A 20543-nucleotide genomic window follows, 5' to 3' on the forward strand; every position below is an offset into this window, starting at 1 on the left:
TTCTGCATGATTTTACCCCATTTGCAAAGTTCCAAATGTTTTAAAGAGAGGGTAATGACAAAAGGAAATGGAAGAGAGAACTACACACCCTCAAAGAGGCCAAAACGACTTGATTATTCTTTTAACGCAAGACAAGCTTAAGGTGATGCTTAAATTGCAAAGACTTATTAATGCTACTCAAAAATATTTTGAAGAACACCCCAAAAAAGGAATGAAATCTATGCCACCATTTGAGATTCAACACTAAATAAGCTAAAATGGCATTAAACTGAAGGAGCAATAGTCGTAACAGTGGAGTATCAGGGGCTGCTTTTTGTGCAGGAGAATAAATAAGAACTGATTGTCAGAAAGAAGATTCTTTGTGAAAACGTTTCAGTTCATGGCAGAAAACTTTCTATGTCAATTAGAAGTTTAAGGGCTATACCAAACCCTGAACTGTAATTTCTACTAACACCACTCTCTGGATTCAGGCTTAACTCCAGCAGGGTTACTGAAAGAGAAAGAGGAGTCCAAGACTCTTGGAGTGAATCACTCATCTGAATAGACTGTTACCTGCTAGGAATAGCACATCTGATACCTGCATTATCAAAAGCAAATGAGGCAATGCAGAGTGAAGCACCATTTCAGCTATTTAGAGTTTCAGGACACGTAGCACATTCCAGTAAAACACACGAGGAACGTGCTCAGAAGCAGCAAACTCTATGCAAGATAAATATTAATGTCTGAATACAGAGCTGGTTATCTACAAGTCTGAAAATCAGAGTCAACTCCAACTGTAAAACTCCCTATCTTAAAGATGATGTAGGCTAAGAGATGATTCTTTATCACTGAGGAATTTCAGTGGTTTACAATGATCGTTAAGCTTAAGGGGAAGTATGAAATTTTCACTAACAAACCAAAGGATATATTTAAGAACACCAAACAGGAAAAAAACCTTTAAGTTTGACTGAGGAAATACACGCATTATCCATAAGTTTAGTATAAACTGGGGTAATAATGAATATTCCAGTTCAGGGATACAGACATCCTCGTAACATTACGAGGTGCTTATACCCTTTTGGTATTGACAGAAATAACCAAGATAACCTTATTATAGTAAATAAACTGAACAAAGCTCTACATTTTCAAAAAGTTCTTAGATACCTGTGGAATTCAGACTCAAGGACTCACTTTTAAATGTATTCCTATAATTAGCCCAGTTACATACATATAATGACCAAGGGAATAGTGGAGGAACAGGGTTTCAGTTACAGAGAAACTCAGGAAAACTATTATGTTCATTAAAATGCTCCTAAAATGACTGGCTTATCTTTGCTACAGAACAGAGCAAGCAGAGCATAAATTATTTATGATGTGTAACAGTTTAATGGAGTATAAAATAGCTTTTTTTTCTTCTCAGTAGTAGTACAAGTTCTGTGTTTTGTTGTCAGCTCCACTCTCAGCACTGCACTCTACCCATCCCCAATTATGACATGCAACTACTTTTCAACTGTTCTGTATAAAACTTGAAGGCATTCTTTCTACCACCTATTTAGTTTTTTGCTTCAAGTGCTATCACAGTATCCTACCAAGAACTGTTGAACCGCATGAAATTCAAGTAAATCACATCACAGGACTGCTGTTAGCTCCTCTAGGAAGTTGAGGAAGTGCTTGTATTGAAAACTGCAGACAACCTGACACTGTGACATCCAAATCATCCTTGTGGGAAGATGCACTTAGATCAACTTTCATTTCCCCTGTGGCCACAATCACTCACTCCATAATCTGACAGAACATGCTCCAATCTCAGGGAACGTGTGTGAATAGAGATTTGGGATTTCCTAGGGGACCAAAGGGATTTTTAATAGTAAATAGTTAAAAGCTTAAAAACGACAGAGCTACAGAATGTACATCACAAAGGAGAAAGGAAGCAACTATAAAACGGCTAACTCCCACCAATTCTTCGCAAATGATTACAAACAACAAGTGTGCTCTTATACAGACTCACAGAATCCTCTGGGATGGAAGGCAGCTTAAAGCTCCTCCAGCTCCAACCCCTGCCACAAGCAGGGACCCCTTCCACTGGAGCAGCTGCTCCAAGCCCCTGTGTCCTACCTGGCCTTGAACACTGCCAGGGATGGGGCAGCCACAGCTTCTCTGGGTACCCTGTGCCAGCGCCTCAGCACCCTCACAGAGAACAGCTTCTGCCTAAGAGCTCAGCTCAGTCTCCCCTTGGGCAGGTTCAAGCCATTCTCCCAGTCCTATCACCACAAGGTCTTGTCAAAAGCCCCTCTCCAGGTTTCTTCATTATAACTCATTTTCTCATTTATTATCTAATTCTTCCTATTTCTAATGTATTATAACCCTGTGTGACATGGATGTGGGTACCACTGCAATATTTCTATGGTTTGGATGCAAATCACCTTCATTGATTAAGATGTCTACCCAACGAGAAAACCACATTTCAGCTACAGCCCCTCAAGCCCACACAGTCACACACAGAGAAATGGACACTTCAACAAGATCATCTACTTCATCATAAAGTTGACACCTGAAACAGGTCAGAATCACATCCTAAAAGCACCAATTTCTCTTCCATTAGAAAGAGATCTTAGGGTGAAAAGTTCTGGCACAGCTGATTAGACTTGTAACTGCCTGAGAATGCGGGCAGGAAAATGTACCTCTGCTTGCAATTGAGTGCACAGCAATGCTGTGGGTAAGACCTTATAGCAAGGCCTCTACACAGCAGATAATCTAAATACTAAGCTTTTAAGGCAGCATAGACAGGAGATTCCCCTAATTAGATCTGTTCATCCCCTGCATAATTAACCATCACACACTTGAAAGCAAACCTGAACTGACACTAAAGCTGATTCTGTGAATGACTGTGAATGAACCCGTGTATTTTTCCTCCACTTTATTGATCAGACTTGCAGTGTCAGCTATTGGGAAAAGCAGCAGTTATTCCCTTACTGTTCCACCACCTGTACAAAAGCCTTGTGTCAACCTCTGCACAAAATAAAATTACTTTCCATTCATTTTCCACTCCACAAAGCCCCAGGCTATGGAGTGGCAGAACCAAGAAAAGAGTTAAGGATGCTACACGCTTCATCTCCAGCTTTTCTGAGGGCCTAAGCTAAATTCATTTCATCCACATAAAAAAAAGGAAAGAAAGAAAACCCTTCACTAACAATAAATAATATTTCCTTTTGTTCTGCTGAGAAGTTTGAGCATTCCCACAGTTTCCAAGGAATCTGATAGCTGCCAGGAGAGCGGTACCCACCACATCGATTACAATGCGTCTCCTCCGTCTACTCCCAATAAAATCAAATTACACTTCACCATGTCTGCAAGCCTCTGGGAGGAAAAAAACAGCAGCAAAAAACCCACAAAAGAACAAACACTGATCAGATTCAATGCATTTTTGTCAAAGCCTGGCAATAGTGTTCTGCAGCAATATACTATTATACATTAGTAGTATATTATTAATATATTAGTGGCAATAGTGTTCTGCATCTCCCTCCTTACAAGTGCCTGCCAGGAGGATGGAGCCAGGAGGGGCTGGGCTCTGCTCCCAAGGAACAAGGGATGGGACAAGAGGAAACGGCCTCAAGCTGCACCAGGGCAGCTTTAGATGGAGCTGAGGAACAATTCCTGCCCCACAGGGTGCTCAGGCATTGGAACAGGCTGCCCAGGGCAGGGCTGCAGGCACCGGCCCTGCAAGTGTTCACACAGCGTGGAGACGAGGCCTCAGTGCCATGGGGTAGTGGTGGATTGGTGTTTCTTTTGCAGAGAAAGAGCTGAAACTAGAGGACAAATAACCCAAATATATGGACATAAATGAAGAATGGACTGAGGAAGGACAGGAGGAAGCTACTAAGTTGGGCAGAGGTGGAAAGAGGCAGAAGATTTAAGAACTGGGATACTGGGAAAAGTTTAACAGAAACACATGTCTAAGAAAATAATTTAAGAACAGGATTTGGGAAGGAAGCATCTACATTAAAAAATAATAAAACTAAACCCCAAATATATTCCTATACAAAACATGGATTGACTCAGAATTCCCAACTGTCAAGACTGTTTTCAGGATAACTTGTAAAGCTTACAGAAGGCATGACAAGATGAAAATCCTGGGTTTCTACACTAGTTCACATGGAATAATAGTAACAACATTGTCACCAGTATCTAAAATCTTACATGATCTTTCCTTTCATAGGACATTGGAAAGATGAAGAGGAGAAGGAAGAATATTTGGTATTTTAAACAGAGAAAACAACTGTCAAATAAGCTACACCAATAGTAAGATAGCAACATCATTGCAGAGGTTATTTTACCTGATATCTCTTATCTGCTGAACTTCAGCTCCAAACCCTCTGTTTCTGCAATCTTTAAATTCAACATATTTATTACCTTTACACTTTCTCAGGCACCAACCTGTCAGCACTCTCTGAACAGATGATTTTACATAGCTTTTGCCATTATATTCCACAGCCAATGGATGCTACAGGCCTTTAAAATGAGACATACAAATGTAAATTAAGTATTAAATGAAAAAGAAAACATTTACAGTGCTCTCAGATCAGTTAATGCTTTATATCCCATCCCTACAATGAGTACAGAAATCAAGACCAACACAATCAATTACTTCACCAGATCCAGGTACCCAACTGAAAATGACTAGAGCCTTATTTCTTATGATATATAGGCAATTATATCTAATCTTGAAAAGTAATCACTTCTAGGAGACCTTACAGGCTTAATACTCCTAACGGACTGACAGACTTACTTGTTGAAAGCCAACAGGGCTATCACACACACAAAAATATACCGTGTGCTAGTACTACAGAAGTCAAGTAGGCAAAAGTTACCATGTGGCTGAGCACGCTGAAACAAGCAATTCACAGTGGGCAATAATCACAATCCAAACTCGTAACATCCACTCTAACAACTAGCTAGCCACTGCTCATGAAAGGGTGAAGGTTTTCCAGCATCTGCTTTGTCCAGTAAAGTATCACTGGAAATGCTGAGCAGTATTAGTGGAACAACGCATTCCAGACTTGTCAGGATACTTCAGGCTCATCTTCTGGTTAAGCATCTCTTACCTCTCAAGGCTGAGTATATCTGCTCCCCTAATAGACCAGAGAGGACCACCAAAAACCCCCAAACCAACAATGTAAGGATGTAAAATGTTTGATACACTTTGATTCTGCATGGGTTGTGACCCCACATGAAGGCAAACACACACCCTATCGCACTGACTCACAGCAATGACATGGTCACCCTCTTTCCTCCATACAAACTACTTAACTGCATCTTGACTTGGTGGATCTTGACCACTGGCTTTCTACTGGGGTGCTGCAAGAAGATGAAGTTACTCTTCCAGATCAGCTTATTTTTGCCATAAGCCTCCAAAACTAACAAGAATAAGGGAATAAAACTAGAAAACAATGTAGGCTAGCAAGAAAATCTATTTCAAATAAATGAAGGTTTGCCTTAAAAACTCTTCTTTAAGGTGAAAAGTCTTCATATAAAAATGCAAAATGAATTTTTAAGACATAATAAATCACAAAAGAAAACTATTGGCATTATTTTCCTGCTGTACAATAACTCACTTGGAGGTAGCATGTTCAAAGAATAATTTTCAATTCCAGCATCTTCTTCCAACATCATTGCTTTCAAAAGAAATAACTATGGGATGCTTTTCTTCTCATGCTCAAACAGGCAGATAAAAGTGAGAAGGAAAATTAAACTATTAAATGAGTTATTACAAGGCAAAACAAAGATGCGACTGACCCACTTATCTGAGAGTACTTAGAAGCCATCCCATTACTAAGACAGAAACAGTATCCACTCATTATCCTTCCTTCCAACACTCCTCTTCCTTCTTCAGAAGCATTAAAAGATTGATTGATGTTCTACAGAAGTACTTCTCTTAGCGCATGCATTAAACCATCGCTCGGGGTCTGCTGTCATGACCTGACTATTTGGTGACCCTACAGTTTCATGCTACAAATGACTCTGCTATAACTGCATACAGTAATACACATACACTGCACATTGTAATTTTCTTCCCTCTGAGAAAACACTGGAGAAGTTTTTTGGCTATTCATATAAGAACCACCCAGCAAAACAGTGCAGAAAGCTCCTTCTTGGGTTATTCAAAAGCTTTAAGACAGGCACATGGAAGGAAATGGACCTTAAGTCAACCTGTATTTATCTCTAAAAGTACTTTGATAATCTTCAGTCCACTAACACCCTTCATGTGTACATACTCCACCACTGCACTCAGCCAAAACCATTCACCTACACCTAAAACTCTGCTCAGTGTCATAGCTTCTTCCCTTTATGTATGCTAAAGCAGAAATTACTTTGGAATGCAACCATAAAGGGATGCTAATGACTCTGAATCCTGACAGCTGCTGCAGAAACAAGCCTGTTGGCTCAGGCATAGCACCATTACCTATCTATCATAAAGTACTCAGGACTTGCTCATTTATTACTGCTGCATAGCCCAAGGGGGGAAAAGAGGGAACAGCAAGAGTTTCTTTCTCCGAAGCAAAATCCTAAGCCACTTACTTCTCCTAATGTCACGATCCCCACTGTTTATCTGCAGGATAATTAGGAAAATGAGAAGTAATGATACTTTTTTATGTATTTACAAACGTGATTTGAATTCAACCATCACACCAGACAACACAAACAGGCTGCTGGATCTGCCAAGCTCCCAACTGGATTGTATCAGCCATATTAAGCAAGTAAGCGACACAAGCAAATGGTATCAGCTTCTTCTGCCACAGCTCCCCAAATATGAAAGCTGACAAACTTCTCCCATTCCTTCCTCTAATTTATACAGCAGAGCTGACAGCTGAAACCAGGTTCTGCTTTCAAAAGTGGTTATAAAAAACAAGTGTTTTGTAGGTTAAATATTGAAAGGGCCTGTAGGGACAGGCCAAGGGGAATGGCTTGAACCTGCCCAAGAGAGGGGAGACTGAGCTGAGCTCTTAGGCAGAAGCTGTTCCCTGTGAGGGTGCTGAGGTGCTGGCACAGGGTGCCCAGAGAAGCTGTGGCTGCCCCATCCCTGCCAGTGCTCAAGGCCAGGTTGGACACAGGGGCTTGGAGCAGCTGCTCCAGTGGAAGGGGTCCCTACCCATGACATAGAAGTGCCTCCCCCTTAAGTACCCTCAAGTTTAAAACCCAGTGTTGAGCATAGCTGTGAATATAAAAGCTGGTGGGGCATGGTCTAATCCTCTCCTTAGTTACATGGAAACTCAAGAATTCTTCCACTCCTCCCACCCCTTCAATTCCCAAGAAATACCATCATCACAAAACTACCTGGAAAAGAGGCAGACAACAGATCTGGCAATACAAAGAGCTTTTTCCATTATTCCAGGATTTCTAAGATGTTAGAACATACCCCACTTACTCCTCAACAGGCTCTGTCAACCAAACTCAGAATCCACATTCTCAACGGCTCTCAGTAAAATGGGATTTATATGAAATTAAGGAGAGTTATACAAAACCAAAAGGGATGTCTACTAAATCAAACAGTCAGCTTAAGCCATAAGGAACATTATATGCACCACTCTGTTATCTTACTGCTACTCACAACAAACCCTCTTAATTTTCAGCTCCATACTTCAAAAGGAAGTGCCCTTGTCTCAGAACTTGCTTTATACTGAATAGGCAGAGTCCTGATTATAGTCAGTATATATATAACAGTGGAATGGAAATGATACAACAGCAACATCAAGAGCACTCATCAATATAGGTGGCTAGATCCTTTCCAAACTGTCACCTTGGCTTGTTCCCCTTCTTTCAGCTGTTGTCACTAAACAAAACACCCATGTTCCACACTGAAGAGTCCTCAGAAAACTTACAGATAGCAGGATTCGCATTCATTATTCAGGTAGTCATTAGTAAAACAAATTGCTCTCGATTTCCATCCCCTCCCTCCCTCAAACAACCTTTCTTCTCCTAAGCCTTCTAATTCAACCCAAAGGAAGGAAGGTAACAGGAGTACTCTAAACGAAAGACATGGGGGTATCTAAATAGCCAAAATTAACCTAACCTGAGAGTACACACCTATTATATGAAAGTCAGAATGAGGGTTCCCAGACCCAGTAAATTGTTTTGTTGCAATGGAGGAGACTGGCCTGTATTTCAAGACTTGTGTCAGATAAGGACACTTCAACCCATGGCATATATTTGTACCATGTCATGTCCTAGTACAAGTCTTTTGTTTTGCCATACAACTGACTTAAGTGCACATACTCCAATGGCACAGATATAATCCAAAGGAGTCTGAACAGGAATATGTGTGCCCAGACAACCAAGAAGCCACCAGCATCCTGGCCTGTATCAGCACCAGTGTGGCAGCAGGGCCAGGGCATGGTGTGTGTGACACATGATCACAACATGATTATGCCCCTTCCCTGGGCACTGGTGAGGCTGCACTTCGAATCCTGTGTTCAGTTCTGGGCCCCTCACTACAGGAGACCTTTTGGGGCTGGAGTGGGGCCAGAGAAGGGCAATGGAGCTGGTGCAGGGCCTGGAGCACAAGAGAGATGGGGAACGGCTGAGGGACCTGGGGGGTTCAGATGGAGAAGAGAAGGCTCAGGGGGGACCTGATGGCTCCCTACAAGTGCCTGCCAGGAGGATGGAGCCAGGAGGGGCTGGGCTCTGCTCCCAAGGAACAAGGGATGGGACAAGAGGAAACGGCCTCAAGCTGCACCAGGGCAGCTTTAGATGGAGCTGAGGAACAATTCCTGCCCCACAGGGTGCTCAGGCATTGGAACAGGCTGCCCAGGGCAGGGCTGCAGGCACCGGCCCTGCAAGTGTTCACACAGCGTGGAGACGAGGCCTCAGTGCCATGGGTTAGGGGTGGCCTTGGCAGGGCTGGGAATGGTTTGGCTGGATGAGCTTAAAGGGCTCTTCCAAACTGGTTGATTCTATGATTTATACATAAACATTGCGCCAGAACTTCTGAAGAACATTACTGAACCTTTCTTTTCATAACATCTTGAGGGCAGAAATAGGACTTCTCTCTGGAAGAAGGGAAGGTACCTGTAAAAAGGATTAATACGTTTGCTTTGTGCCCATGCATGACAAGGAATGATGATATTCATTTGAAAAGCTAGCATATCAATTTTGTTAGCCATTCAATAAAAAGGAGTAGCAAGAACAAATTAGTTAATGAATGAGGAAGGAGAAAGAAGAGGATTATGCACTGAATCTATAAAAATGAACTCAATTTGAATCCAACCAAAAGGACAAATTGATGGAGCAGCAGCATTTGTAAAGCACTAGATCTTCATCTGGATGCTGAGATAACACAGTGATTAATTTTGCTTCTGTCAAACATCTTGGGGTTTGCTATATAGGAATTAAAGAAATAGCATGTTTTAATAGCATAGTTTTAAAGGCTGTTTGACTATCAAAAGACATTCCTGGCACCATCAAAGAGAGATTTGAAAGCAAAGAAATGCTCACTGTATGCACCTTACCTGTCTGTTTTTACTGTGGTTTGCTTGTATGCCAAGCTGCCATCAAGGAAAACAAACTTAACCATCACATGTAAAAATTAAATCCCACAAATCACTACAACAAGTTGCCAAGTAAAAAATGAAAGGAGGAGATCTATTGGTCCATTGAAACAGATACTTTAAAAGCAAAGAGACATTGTAAAGCGATAGAAGAGAGATACAGGTAAGTGAAACAGGTTGCCAAAAGAAGTGGTAAATGCCCCATCCCTGGCAGTGCTCAAGGCCAGGTTGGACACAGGGGCTTGGAGCAGCTGCTCCAGTGGAAGGGGTCCCTGTCCATGGCATGGGGTTGGAACTAGATGATCTTAAGGTCCTTTCCAAACCAAACCATTCTGTGATTCTACTTCACAAGCACTTAACGGCAGCTTCAGAGATGAAATAAAGCATTTGCTTAACAGTTCACATGACAGATCATCCTGGGATTACAACCTACAGCAGGTATCACCCCCAGGCTGTTTTAAGTTATTTCTACTGTTTAACTGTATCAAGGAGGGGGGAAATTGTTCACTCTTATTAAAAAAGCAATTTTAGACATATAAATGTGTCTTTACCATTTTAAGGCAAATCTATTTGTCCAGATAAAACCATTTCTCATTTGTAAATATCTGGTAGGAAAACCCATTTCTTGCATTGCTGGGGAAAAAAAAAATCATCAATCTCTTATTTGCACAGCAACAGCTTCTTTTTCACACAGAATTTCACATCATCTATTTAACATCCCAGAAAATACAGAAAGCCACATTCCCATCGCAAACACCTCACTGCTGCAATAGAACTGCCAGGAAGGGAGGGAGAAAGAGTCACTGAGAGAAGAAGTATGTGCCGCAAGAGACATAAGCCACAACCATGGTATTATCTTCTATCACGTTTAATCAAATGAAAAGTCACTATGAGGATTGCCCAGAGAAGCTGTGGCTGCCCTATCCTTGGCAGTGTTCAAGGTCAGGTTGGACAGGGCTGCTCTAGTGGAAGGTGTCCCTGCCTGTGGCAGGGGATTGGAAGCAAGTGAGCTTTAAGGTCCCTTCCATCCCAACCCAGTCTGGGATTCTATGAAATAGTGTTGAATGACTTTCCTCCAAAAACATAGATCACATCCTCACTATTCAAAAATAACTTCTTCCATTCTTGTCTTTTACAACAGACACAACCAAAACCAGGTTACTTTTGTCCATATCACAAGTACAAGACTTTTTTTCTGCGACAAAAGCACTATTTCTAAATCAAAACAACAGCAGCTCATAGCAAAACAGAACCATGCAGAATCATAGGATGGTTCGAATCATAGAGTGGTTTGGGTTGGAAAGGACCTTAAAATCATACAGTTCCAAACCCCTGCTACGAGCAGGGACACCCCACGCTAGTCGCTGTTGTCCAAGGCTCTGTCCAACCTGGCCTTGAACACTGCAAGGGATGGGGCAGCCACAGCTTCTCTGGGCACCCTGTGCCAGCGCCTCAGCACCCTCACAGGGAACAGCTTCTGCCTAAGATCTAACCTGAACTTCACATATTCCAATTTGAAACTATCACCCCTTGTCCTATCACTACAATGCCTAATGAAGATGAACATAATCCTAAACAAGATTATGAGTAAATCTCCACAAATCTCCACTTTCAGAGGTTAAGAGAAAAATCTTCCTAATTCCTAGAACTGAAGAACAAGAGACAAAAATGTCAGCAGATTTAATTCCATACCATGTGGTTTCCAACCCTTAAGTCTCAAATATGAGCCTGTAATATTTCTACTACCATAGATTGTGAGTTATAGCCACCAATCATTCTGTACTTCTCAGGAACAGCTTGACCCTACAGTGAGCAATCATGTTTCGCCTCAGGCTATGTAGTTTACCTCCAATGATTTCAGAATCATCTCAAAAGATTCATTTTTCTATTAAAATGATGAATGAGCTAAATGAGGTATGTAATAAATACTGCAGGTTTGTAAACAGCCTCCTTCCCTCTCCAGAGCTAATGCCTTAACTCATTTAGGAATACTTCCCCCTGGTATTTTCTAGTGAAGTCATCCTTAAAATATGGTTAGCACAGGACTGCTTGGAAAGAGCAGGAAGGGTCAGGATATAATCTACTTATGGAAAGTAGGGGACATCCTCTTGATCAAGCTAATGAATTGAGGACAGGACAAAATGAATGCAACACTAAAGCAAAGGTCATTGTAGAGCACATGTAGGTAGCACCTAGGAGCAGTCACACAAGGATGCCAGGGGAAACACCTCAAGAGTTCAGGCACAGAGGAGTGAAACACTATTTCAACAACATGTATTCAATTATGACAATAACACAACACTCTTCAGCTTTAATCAATGGAGGAAGGCACTTTGTCCATTGATTTCAGCGCTCAGAAAAGTAAAAACTATAAATCTCAAATGCGATCTTGTGAGGCAAAAATATCCCATAATCTGATTATCACATTCACCTACGGTGCAAAAAGTGCTTTTCAATACAAGGATCCTTCTAGCCAATTGATTTTTCCGAACACAGGATTTATTAACAGGCCTTCTGGTGTAGAGAATAATTTACAAAGCAGAAAAAGAAAGAGCTTGGCAAAACCAGATTTCATTCTCTAACAGGCACTTGAATGAAAGCTTGAACAATAGATGGGGAAATATATATAATTGTACTAGGACAGACATTTCTAATGATGGCAATAATCAAATTTTAATGTTATGGATGCAGCCCATGAACAGAACAATATTTCTGTGCCTCTTCAAAAGGAAATGAGGCTCTAATGTCATTGGCAACTCAATAAAACCATTTTCCAACATACGGGGTTCTAATGACAGCTCATTTCGGTCCACACAGTGAAGCGAATATGTTAACAGTGAACTCCAAGTCATTATAAAGAGATGGAAATACAACAGGTCCTCTGCACTTTGGATAACTATTGATTTTTTTACTCCATATTCTCTACACCTCACCCTGACTCTCGTAATGACTCAAGTGATGGAACGTCAATAAACTATTTATGGCAAAGCAATCACATTTAAAGCCACTCAACGAGACTCTGCTCAACCCAACAATCCAGAGCCTTTAGATGTGCAGCAACAATCTCCAATAAGAAATACTGCAAAGGAGGACAGGTCTGCTGTGAATAAAACATAAGTGTTCTTGGAGCAGGCAGAAGTATGAGGACATCAAACTGCATTGGTCTTGGCTAAAGACCACACCAGAACCAAAATCCTTTCTGGCCAGATTGAAATAAAAAACTTATAAGAAAGTTGGGGCTGTTGAGCATGGAGAAGAGAAGTTGTGTGGAGACCTCAGAGCAGCTTCCAGTGTCTGAAGGGGGCTACAAGGATGCAGGAGAGGGGCTCTTCATGAAGGACTGTAGTGACAGGACAAGGGGTGATGGGTTCAAACTGAAACAGGGGAAGTTCAGGTTGGAGATAAGGCAGAAGCTGTTCCCTGTGAGGGTGCTGAGGTGCTGGCACAGGGTGCCCAGAGAAGCTGTGGCTGCCCCATCCCTGGCAGCGCTCAAGGTCAGGCTGCACAGAGCCTTGGCTCACATGGTCTGGTGTGAGGCATCCCTGCCCATGGCAGGGGTTTGGAACTGGATGATCTTAAGGTCCCTTCCAACCTAAACCATTCTATGATTCTATGACTATGAAATCTTCTTTCAGGAGAGATAGGCAGAAAAAATACTGTATACACGCTAAGGGTATAGAAGAAATATTTTGTTATCAGCAACACTGCTACAGGCACTTCTCAACTGTGACTTGAAGCACATGGTGCACACTGTCCTTTGGTAAAAACACTCAGGGATACTTCACAAACGTCATCTCTCAGAACTAGCTGTAAGTAAAGGTACAAAACCACTCTTCAGTGGCAAGGCCCATTCAAGAGGTTTTGATCTTCTTCCCCCAACAACTTGCCCTCCATACACAGCTTGCAATTTCCTCAACTGAGCTATTTCTGTAGGCAAGCTATAAAGCATGTTGTGGATATGTCTGCATCGGAAAAAGGCCTCCAGGCTGGATCTGGAATGCCTCTGCTCCAGTCCACATCCTCCGCACTGACACAACACAAAAAGAAGTGAACTGCATTGCAGAGATAGAAATGGGTAGGAAAAAAACAGGTAAAGAAATTCTTCATTGGCAAAGCATTGCTTATACATTAATAATTGCTTATATGTGTACACCCAAGCCTTAAAAACAAGATGGGTCACATCATTTGATAGACAAGAGGTGAAAAATAAGGCTAGTGATCTTCACAGAATCCCAGACTAGTTTGGGTTGGAAAGGACCTTAAAGCTCATCCAATTCCAACCCCTGCCATGGGCAGGGATATCTTCCACTAGAACAGGTAGCTCCAAGCCGTTAAATCAGGCCCTGAAAATTCCCACTCCTGAAGTGTTCACGGACAGGTTGAATGGGGCTTGTTCATCCTAATACTTCTCCCAAGTCAGCTCATTTCAGCATCACATATCAGCCTCCACTGCAGTAGGATCACACAGCCAGAAAGAGCGAGAAGCCAGAAGAGATGCAAAACACACCAAGTCTCACCAGCACTGCTTTTTCAAGATTAGACCCAAAGCCTGCAGGTAAGTGAAGTTAAGCTATGTCTGAGATGCCTTTCAAAACCAACAACATCTGAAGGTGTTTAAGGCATCAACAGCAGTTGGATTTATTTCTGCTCAATTAAGCAGCAACAGTTGAACAAATCTTCACACTGACCCAACAAGGGATTTCAGGGTCTGGAAACCCCACTCTGAATTGGAATTTCTACCTCGGTTGGTACAAACATCAGAATTAGTCATTTGGAAACCTCTGGATCACCCTCAGAATTGGTTTCGAAGCAGCTGACATCCCATCAGCCGCTTGTATTGAGGACTGTCCATTTGTATTGCGGGAGTCATCCCTAAGAGCTTACACAGCACATCAGTAGTTCAGTTCCCATTAGCTCATCCATCACCTCCGAGTTTCTTTCAGAGCTTTTATGAATCACACCCTGGCTTGAAGAGCTGTTATTGGTAAAACTGTCCATTTCCCTTCATGTTTTCTACTGCAAGTCCAGATCTGACACCTTGTTTGAGGAACTGTCTCCAAAGAAAAGTTTTGGCATCAAAACTTCCTCCACTCTGAAGAGATCCATGTAAAAGCAATTCAGGGTATTTAGCTTCTGCTTTAGCTTCCTTTTATCCAGGTTTTTTATTTGTATGAAGAGTTAATGCCAATTTTTAGGATGTAAACACTTCAAAATCTTTCTGACATGTTAAGCAGCAGCTGGTGTTGTAATTGTTGAAGAATGGGAAATATTACTTCAACCTAACAATTTTCTGTCTATTTGTTAAAACTGAATTAGCAGCCTTTACAAAGAAGGCAAAAATTCCTCCTTTCTAACCAGCATTTCTTCTCCTGTGCACTACTTAAACAATTTAGCACCACCAAAAGGATTAATTTTGGAGATAATGCCACTGACATTTCAGAAACACTCTTTCTCTACAAAAAAATATCTGACAGATCAAATAGGGGCTACATAAAACACAACCTTACTGTAGAAGTTCGTAAGAACATCAAATTACCCATTCTACCTGAAAAAAGCTACACACAGATATATCCCCCCTTACAGGCTTTATATATTCACCTTGGATATGAAACACAGAGAGATACAAGAAGCAATGAAGCCAGGGGAATAAAAACTGACTACTTACAGAAAGATACAAGCACAGACACAGGCTGGGGGAAACTGGATAGAGAACAGCCCTGAGGAAAAGGACTTGGGGGTGTTGGCTGATGAGAAGCTCCCCATGACCCAGCTTCAGTGTGAGCTTGAGCCCAGAAGGTGTTTTCTTCATTTCATTAGCACCATTTCTATGTCATTGTTCCAACTCCACACAAAGCAACACCACAAACCTTGAAACACCAGTTCCCAGGCTTGATAAGGTTCCAAATCAGTTAACAGCAATTCTTTGACTGCTTCATGTAGACAGTGAAGAACTTCAATATTCTAGAGCAAGTCAAAACTGCCAATAAACTTGATATAAAGGCTAAATAAACCAGTGTGATACCCATAGTAAGAATTCTCTCAAGCATTTGGCCAATGAGAACAGCCCCAAATGCTGCTCAAAAGCTCAGTACTAACTACAGCAGGAAGTGAAGCTGTAAAGCCCCCCTGGTAATTATGCAAATAATATTCCCCATTATAAATCTTTAGCTCCTCATTAGGTTGAGGCTACAAAGCCCTGCTCTCTCATGCACAATGTTAAGAATCCAAGGTTTCAAGGCATTAGACTCATGGTGCACATTGGCCATAATTCCTCCCCATTTTCCTTTGTTCCCGTATTTTAAGATGACAAAACATTAAACATTTGCTTAGCATATTCTTCAGTGATAACATAACCATAGAGGTGAAAAAGCACTGGGACACATCGGCAAGAAATACTAATACGCAGGTGTACTCAGGTAAAATTGGCTTGGTTCTAAATTGCTATATGGAAAAATAACATCAGCAAAAGATTTCTCCCTTACACAGCACAGCTAAAGCTATTTCTTACTAAAGCAATTGGTTTATTGTGTTTCCAACCAATATGCCTTAGAAGGCTTTGGTTGTATTTCAGAAACAGAGGGGCAAACATATTTATATGGTTGCTGACCTAAGTAACATAATTTTCCTAGGAATGTTCACAAATATTTTAAGCTTTTCTTGAAAATACCATTTTTTTTACTATTTATACTCATGTACTTAAAAATAAAAGCAAGAGCATATTCATACCTCAGAGAATAACAATTCTCACAAAGAAGTCAATACAGATTCAGTGTAGGAAGCAACCACTATATATAAGAAGTTATAAATCTGCCAGACATTTGAAATGGACTGAAATACACAATGTCAGTTTTCAGAGGATATTTTCCAGCCATATTTTATAACTACCTTGTCAGGAAGATTTTTATCCATCAGCTCCAATGAAATATGATTCTTTGATACAGAATTTCTCACTAAGCTGGTTCCGAGGTTTGAGACAATCATCAAAAGTTCAATTTTTTTGTTTTCTTCGAGCACATATGAGACTTCAAAATAATACTTTTCAAATTCTTATTGTTAGCCAGATTTACAGCCCAGAAATAGTATGGGCTCCCTTTAAACAGAATAGAATAGCATTTATAGAACCATAGAATGGCTTCGGTTAGAAAGGACCTTAATATCATTCAGTTCCAACCCCTGCCATGGGCAGGGACAACTTCCACTAGACCATATTGTCCAAGGTTCTGCCCAGCCTGGCCTGGAACACTGCTAGGGATGGAGTGTTCATTACTTCTCTGGGCACCCTGTGCCAGTGCCTCAGCACCCTCACAGGGAACAGCTTCTTCCTTAGATCTAACCTGAACTTCCCTATTTAAGTTTAATAAATACAAAATATAATAGAATTCTATTCTAGAAATAATTAATTTCTAGAGAAGTTCTGTGTTCTACAACTTCTTAACACAGAATAATCAAATTAAGAAAATAAACCTAGAATACCTTATTACTCTTCCTCCCTCTGAAAACGTTTAATACTATCCACACACAAGAAGACATACTCTATTTGTAGCCTTCAGAGCCTTCTAAAGGCTCTTTCTTATTCCTATGTCAGGGATATTGGTCACAAAAGAAATAAAATTGACATACTATTAACTAGTAATCAAGAAAAAACAAGAGCAACTCTGCTTTCCTTTTCCACCACTAGTTTGAAAGAAGTCTGAAGTCATGGGGGGTGGAACAGGATGATTTTAAGGTCCTTTCCAAACCATTCTGCGATCCTATGAAGGTTGCTTGAAATATCTGAGGCTTCCATAGAAGCTTCTGAACTCACAAAGCGCTGGGCCTTCTGCCGCTCCTCTTCCGTCGCAGCTCGCTCGCGGAGAATGGCTCGAGTCAAATGCTCATTTGAAGAGATCCTCTCTCGTTCCAGGAGTCGGCCAAACTCATCCCGAACATACATTTGCTCTTGTTTCAACCTACAGAAGGTGGAGGGAAACTGACATTGAAGGTGTGGCTTCTAAATAGACTTTAGAAGGACATTGGCACAATCACAGTAATACATTGTCAGCATCTGAAGACACCTAAATACAAGTATTGACTACAAATTCCAGGTGTTTCTTTCAGACTGAAGTGCTCAACTCTGAATACACAAAAGCTCCAAGCCTTAGAAACAACGTTCATTACATTGTATCAAACACAAACCTAATCTATGAGCTTTATGATACTATATTCTTAACTAATAAGAACATGTAACACAGCTCTGTTGGTTCACTGCCTTTGTTCTGCTTTTAAGGAAACCTTACACCAGGAAAACCCTTCTCCCCCCAAGCTGGTTGGTGGGGAGGATTCCCTGTTTCCACCTAAAAGCTTTGCAATGGAATAATCATAGAATAGTTAGGGTTGGAAATGACCTTAAGATCATCCAGTTTCAACCCCCCTGCCATGGGCAGGGACACCTCACACTAAATCATGGCACCCAAGGCTCTGTCCAACCTGGCCTTGAACACTGCCAGGGATGGAGCATTCACAACCTCCCTGGGCAACCCATTCCAGTACCTCACCACCCTGACAGTAAAGAATTTCTTCCTTATATCCAGTCTAAACCTCCCCTGTTTAAGTTTAAACCCATTACCCCTTGTCCTGTCACTCCCGTCTCTAATGAAGAGCCCCTCACCAGCATCCTCTGGACACACCATAAATGCAAATACAGTCTCAATTTACCAAGCTGCAAAAAGATCCAACATCCATAATAAACCTTTCTCAGCAAGTTGAGAGGATGAGATGAAGCCAGCTAGGGAATCTGTTGCACCAGAGTTAATAAAGGCACCTCCAGACCCAGAAGATCCTCAACGTTTCTGTCACAAGCTATAAATACATTGGAAATCTTCACTGTAAGACTTGATATAAGCACGCCACATCTAATTATCATGAAAATACAGGGATATAAGTTGTTTAGCTTCTAAAACTTATCTGTTGCATGTATGTTTTGACACTGAAGTCAGCATTAGGGAAGTTGGAATAGGAACGGCAGCATCAACCACTGGTTTTGAAATAGATTTTTGAAAGAGTGATGGAGAGGAAGCTTAAGTATTCTCAGTGCATTTATCTGTTGTCAAGGGAGCTTCAAGAGAACAAATTGTAATGAGGAGGGTCACTTTGTAAAAGGCACCAGCATTACAGTACATTACATGCCTCCCCAGGGAACAGATTTAAGTGAGGTGGGGAGGAAAAGAAAAGACAATTACAAGATGTATTACTTGTGTGCTCAGATACAACCCTCTGAAATGCAGCAACCAACTGGGAATCTTGATAAAAAGTTTATTAAGCAGCATCTTCAATTACTCTAGCAGGGAAAAAAAGAAGTCAGATTATGCAGACATGGACCAAATTCCATTAAGTGATTTCCCAAGGTCCCCCAAATTATTCCTGCAGCATTGCTATAACAAATCCTTCACACAATCAATGGTGCAGTCAAAACACGCTGGTTGCCTTTTCCATTGGAGAAATCATGTTGTGTCTAAGGGGGGAAAGAAGTGTCAAAATAGAAGTCTCAGCAGCTGCTTCTTGTGAGAGGCAGCAGAGAAATCCTTTAGCATTCCCTGGGACTGAAGAGAGCTCCTTCCTCATCCTTTCCAGATTATACTTCCCACAAATGGTGTTTTCCTCTTAAAAAGGCTTCTAGAGGTTTCAGAATTACAAGCGCCCCAAAATTAAACTAAAAAACTCACTTAAGCATTTGCATCTGATTTTTGGCACATTATCCCTGTACTTGACACAAGCTCGGTTAAGTCTTCTCAAGTCTTCTCCTTGTCTTTGGAATAATGAACCTTTGTGAGATGTCCTCTTGCAAAAGCAGATCAGTTATGCTAACACTTAAAAAGAATGGGTTTGTATTGATAAGATAAGCCCTGAGTAGCCTAACACAGCTGCTGTCACATTCAGCTTGCCTGCTCAGTACACTACAGAGGGATGGGATCCTTTTTCTACTCTTGCCTAAAAACCATGTGCTGTAAGCTTGCTGCAAGATGCTGGTCTTATGAAAGCTGTCCCTGCCCGAGGCAGGAGCTTGGAACTGGATGAGCTTTAAGGTCCCTTCCAACCCAAACAGTCCGTGAATCAATGACAACACAGACACTCATCTATGTTCACAACTCAACTCCTACCCCTGCAGTGAGCCACTAAAAGGCTTTTCAGACCCTCTGACACTCCTCAGAATTAGCTGACAGAACCACAGTGGTGGTCATGGCCATGCCAGCAAGAGAAGGGATGGAGACATAATGCTGGCTTCCCACAAACAGAGAGCTCAGGGCAAGAGTTGCTAGTTCAACCTTAACCAGCCCATTTATAATGAATCCAGATATCTCAATGCTACCTTGTAGACACGCCAGGTTTGAGGATCTCCTTGGCCAAGAATAGCTGCATCCTACCACAGCAGAAGAGTAAAGAATGGGGATAGGACACCCAAAACTGGCACCTATGAAAGCCCTGCCAAAGTTGTATAACCCCACATCTGATCTTTAAACTACTGGTTTCTAAGTACACCATGTGATGAAAATCCCAGAAAGAAGATTCTGTGCTCTACCTCTCCGGCTGTCACATCTTACTGTTGCTGCTGAACCAATCCCTCAAGGGAATTTCATCACAATGAACAGGAGTGCAAGGAAAGTCCCTCACTTCCAACTTCCACCTTTGGTAATAACATAGATCTGTTTTAACAAATTACTATCTGTCCATCTCTTTTTTTCCCGATTCCACATAGAAAATGGTATTTCTGAACAGTTAAGTGATGTCTTCCATCCCAGCAGATGAATATGAAAGCCAGTATTTAATACTAACCTGCTCATCAATACCAATAATGATGTGAAACATCTACATCAGAACTGGAAAGATTGAATCTGTGTCGTTCATACCCTGTCATCCAAATTTAGTTTTGTAGTTACAGACCACTCCTCTTCCTTAAAATGGGATTTCTTGATGTTGTCCAAAAATCAAAGGATCCCATCCTGGTTTGGGTTGGAAGGGACCTTAAAGCTCCTCCAGCTCCAACCC

At 41.4% G+C, this 20543-nt stretch overlaps 1 protein-coding gene across 2 annotated transcripts in view; it reads right to left on the reverse strand.

Annotated features, from left to right (window-relative positions):
- The window catches only part of CHCHD3 (coiled-coil-helix-coiled-coil-helix domain containing 3), a 156881-nt gene that overhangs the window by 92680 nt on the left and 43658 nt on the right, over positions 1-20543 (reverse strand). For both annotated transcript variants that reach the window (XM_034063411.1, XM_034063410.1), the window contains exon 4: positions 17326-17470. In XM_034063411.1, coding sequence (XP_033919302.1) covers positions 17326-17470 — 145 coding nt within the window. The remainder of the gene's footprint in view (positions 1-17325; positions 17471-20543) is intronic.

The sequence above is a fragment of the Melopsittacus undulatus genome, chromosome 5, assembly GCF_012275295.1.
Source record: "Melopsittacus undulatus isolate bMelUnd1 chromosome 5, bMelUnd1.mat.Z, whole genome shotgun sequence".
In the NCBI taxonomy this organism is placed as follows: domain Eukaryota; kingdom Metazoa; phylum Chordata; class Aves; order Psittaciformes; family Psittaculidae; genus Melopsittacus; species Melopsittacus undulatus.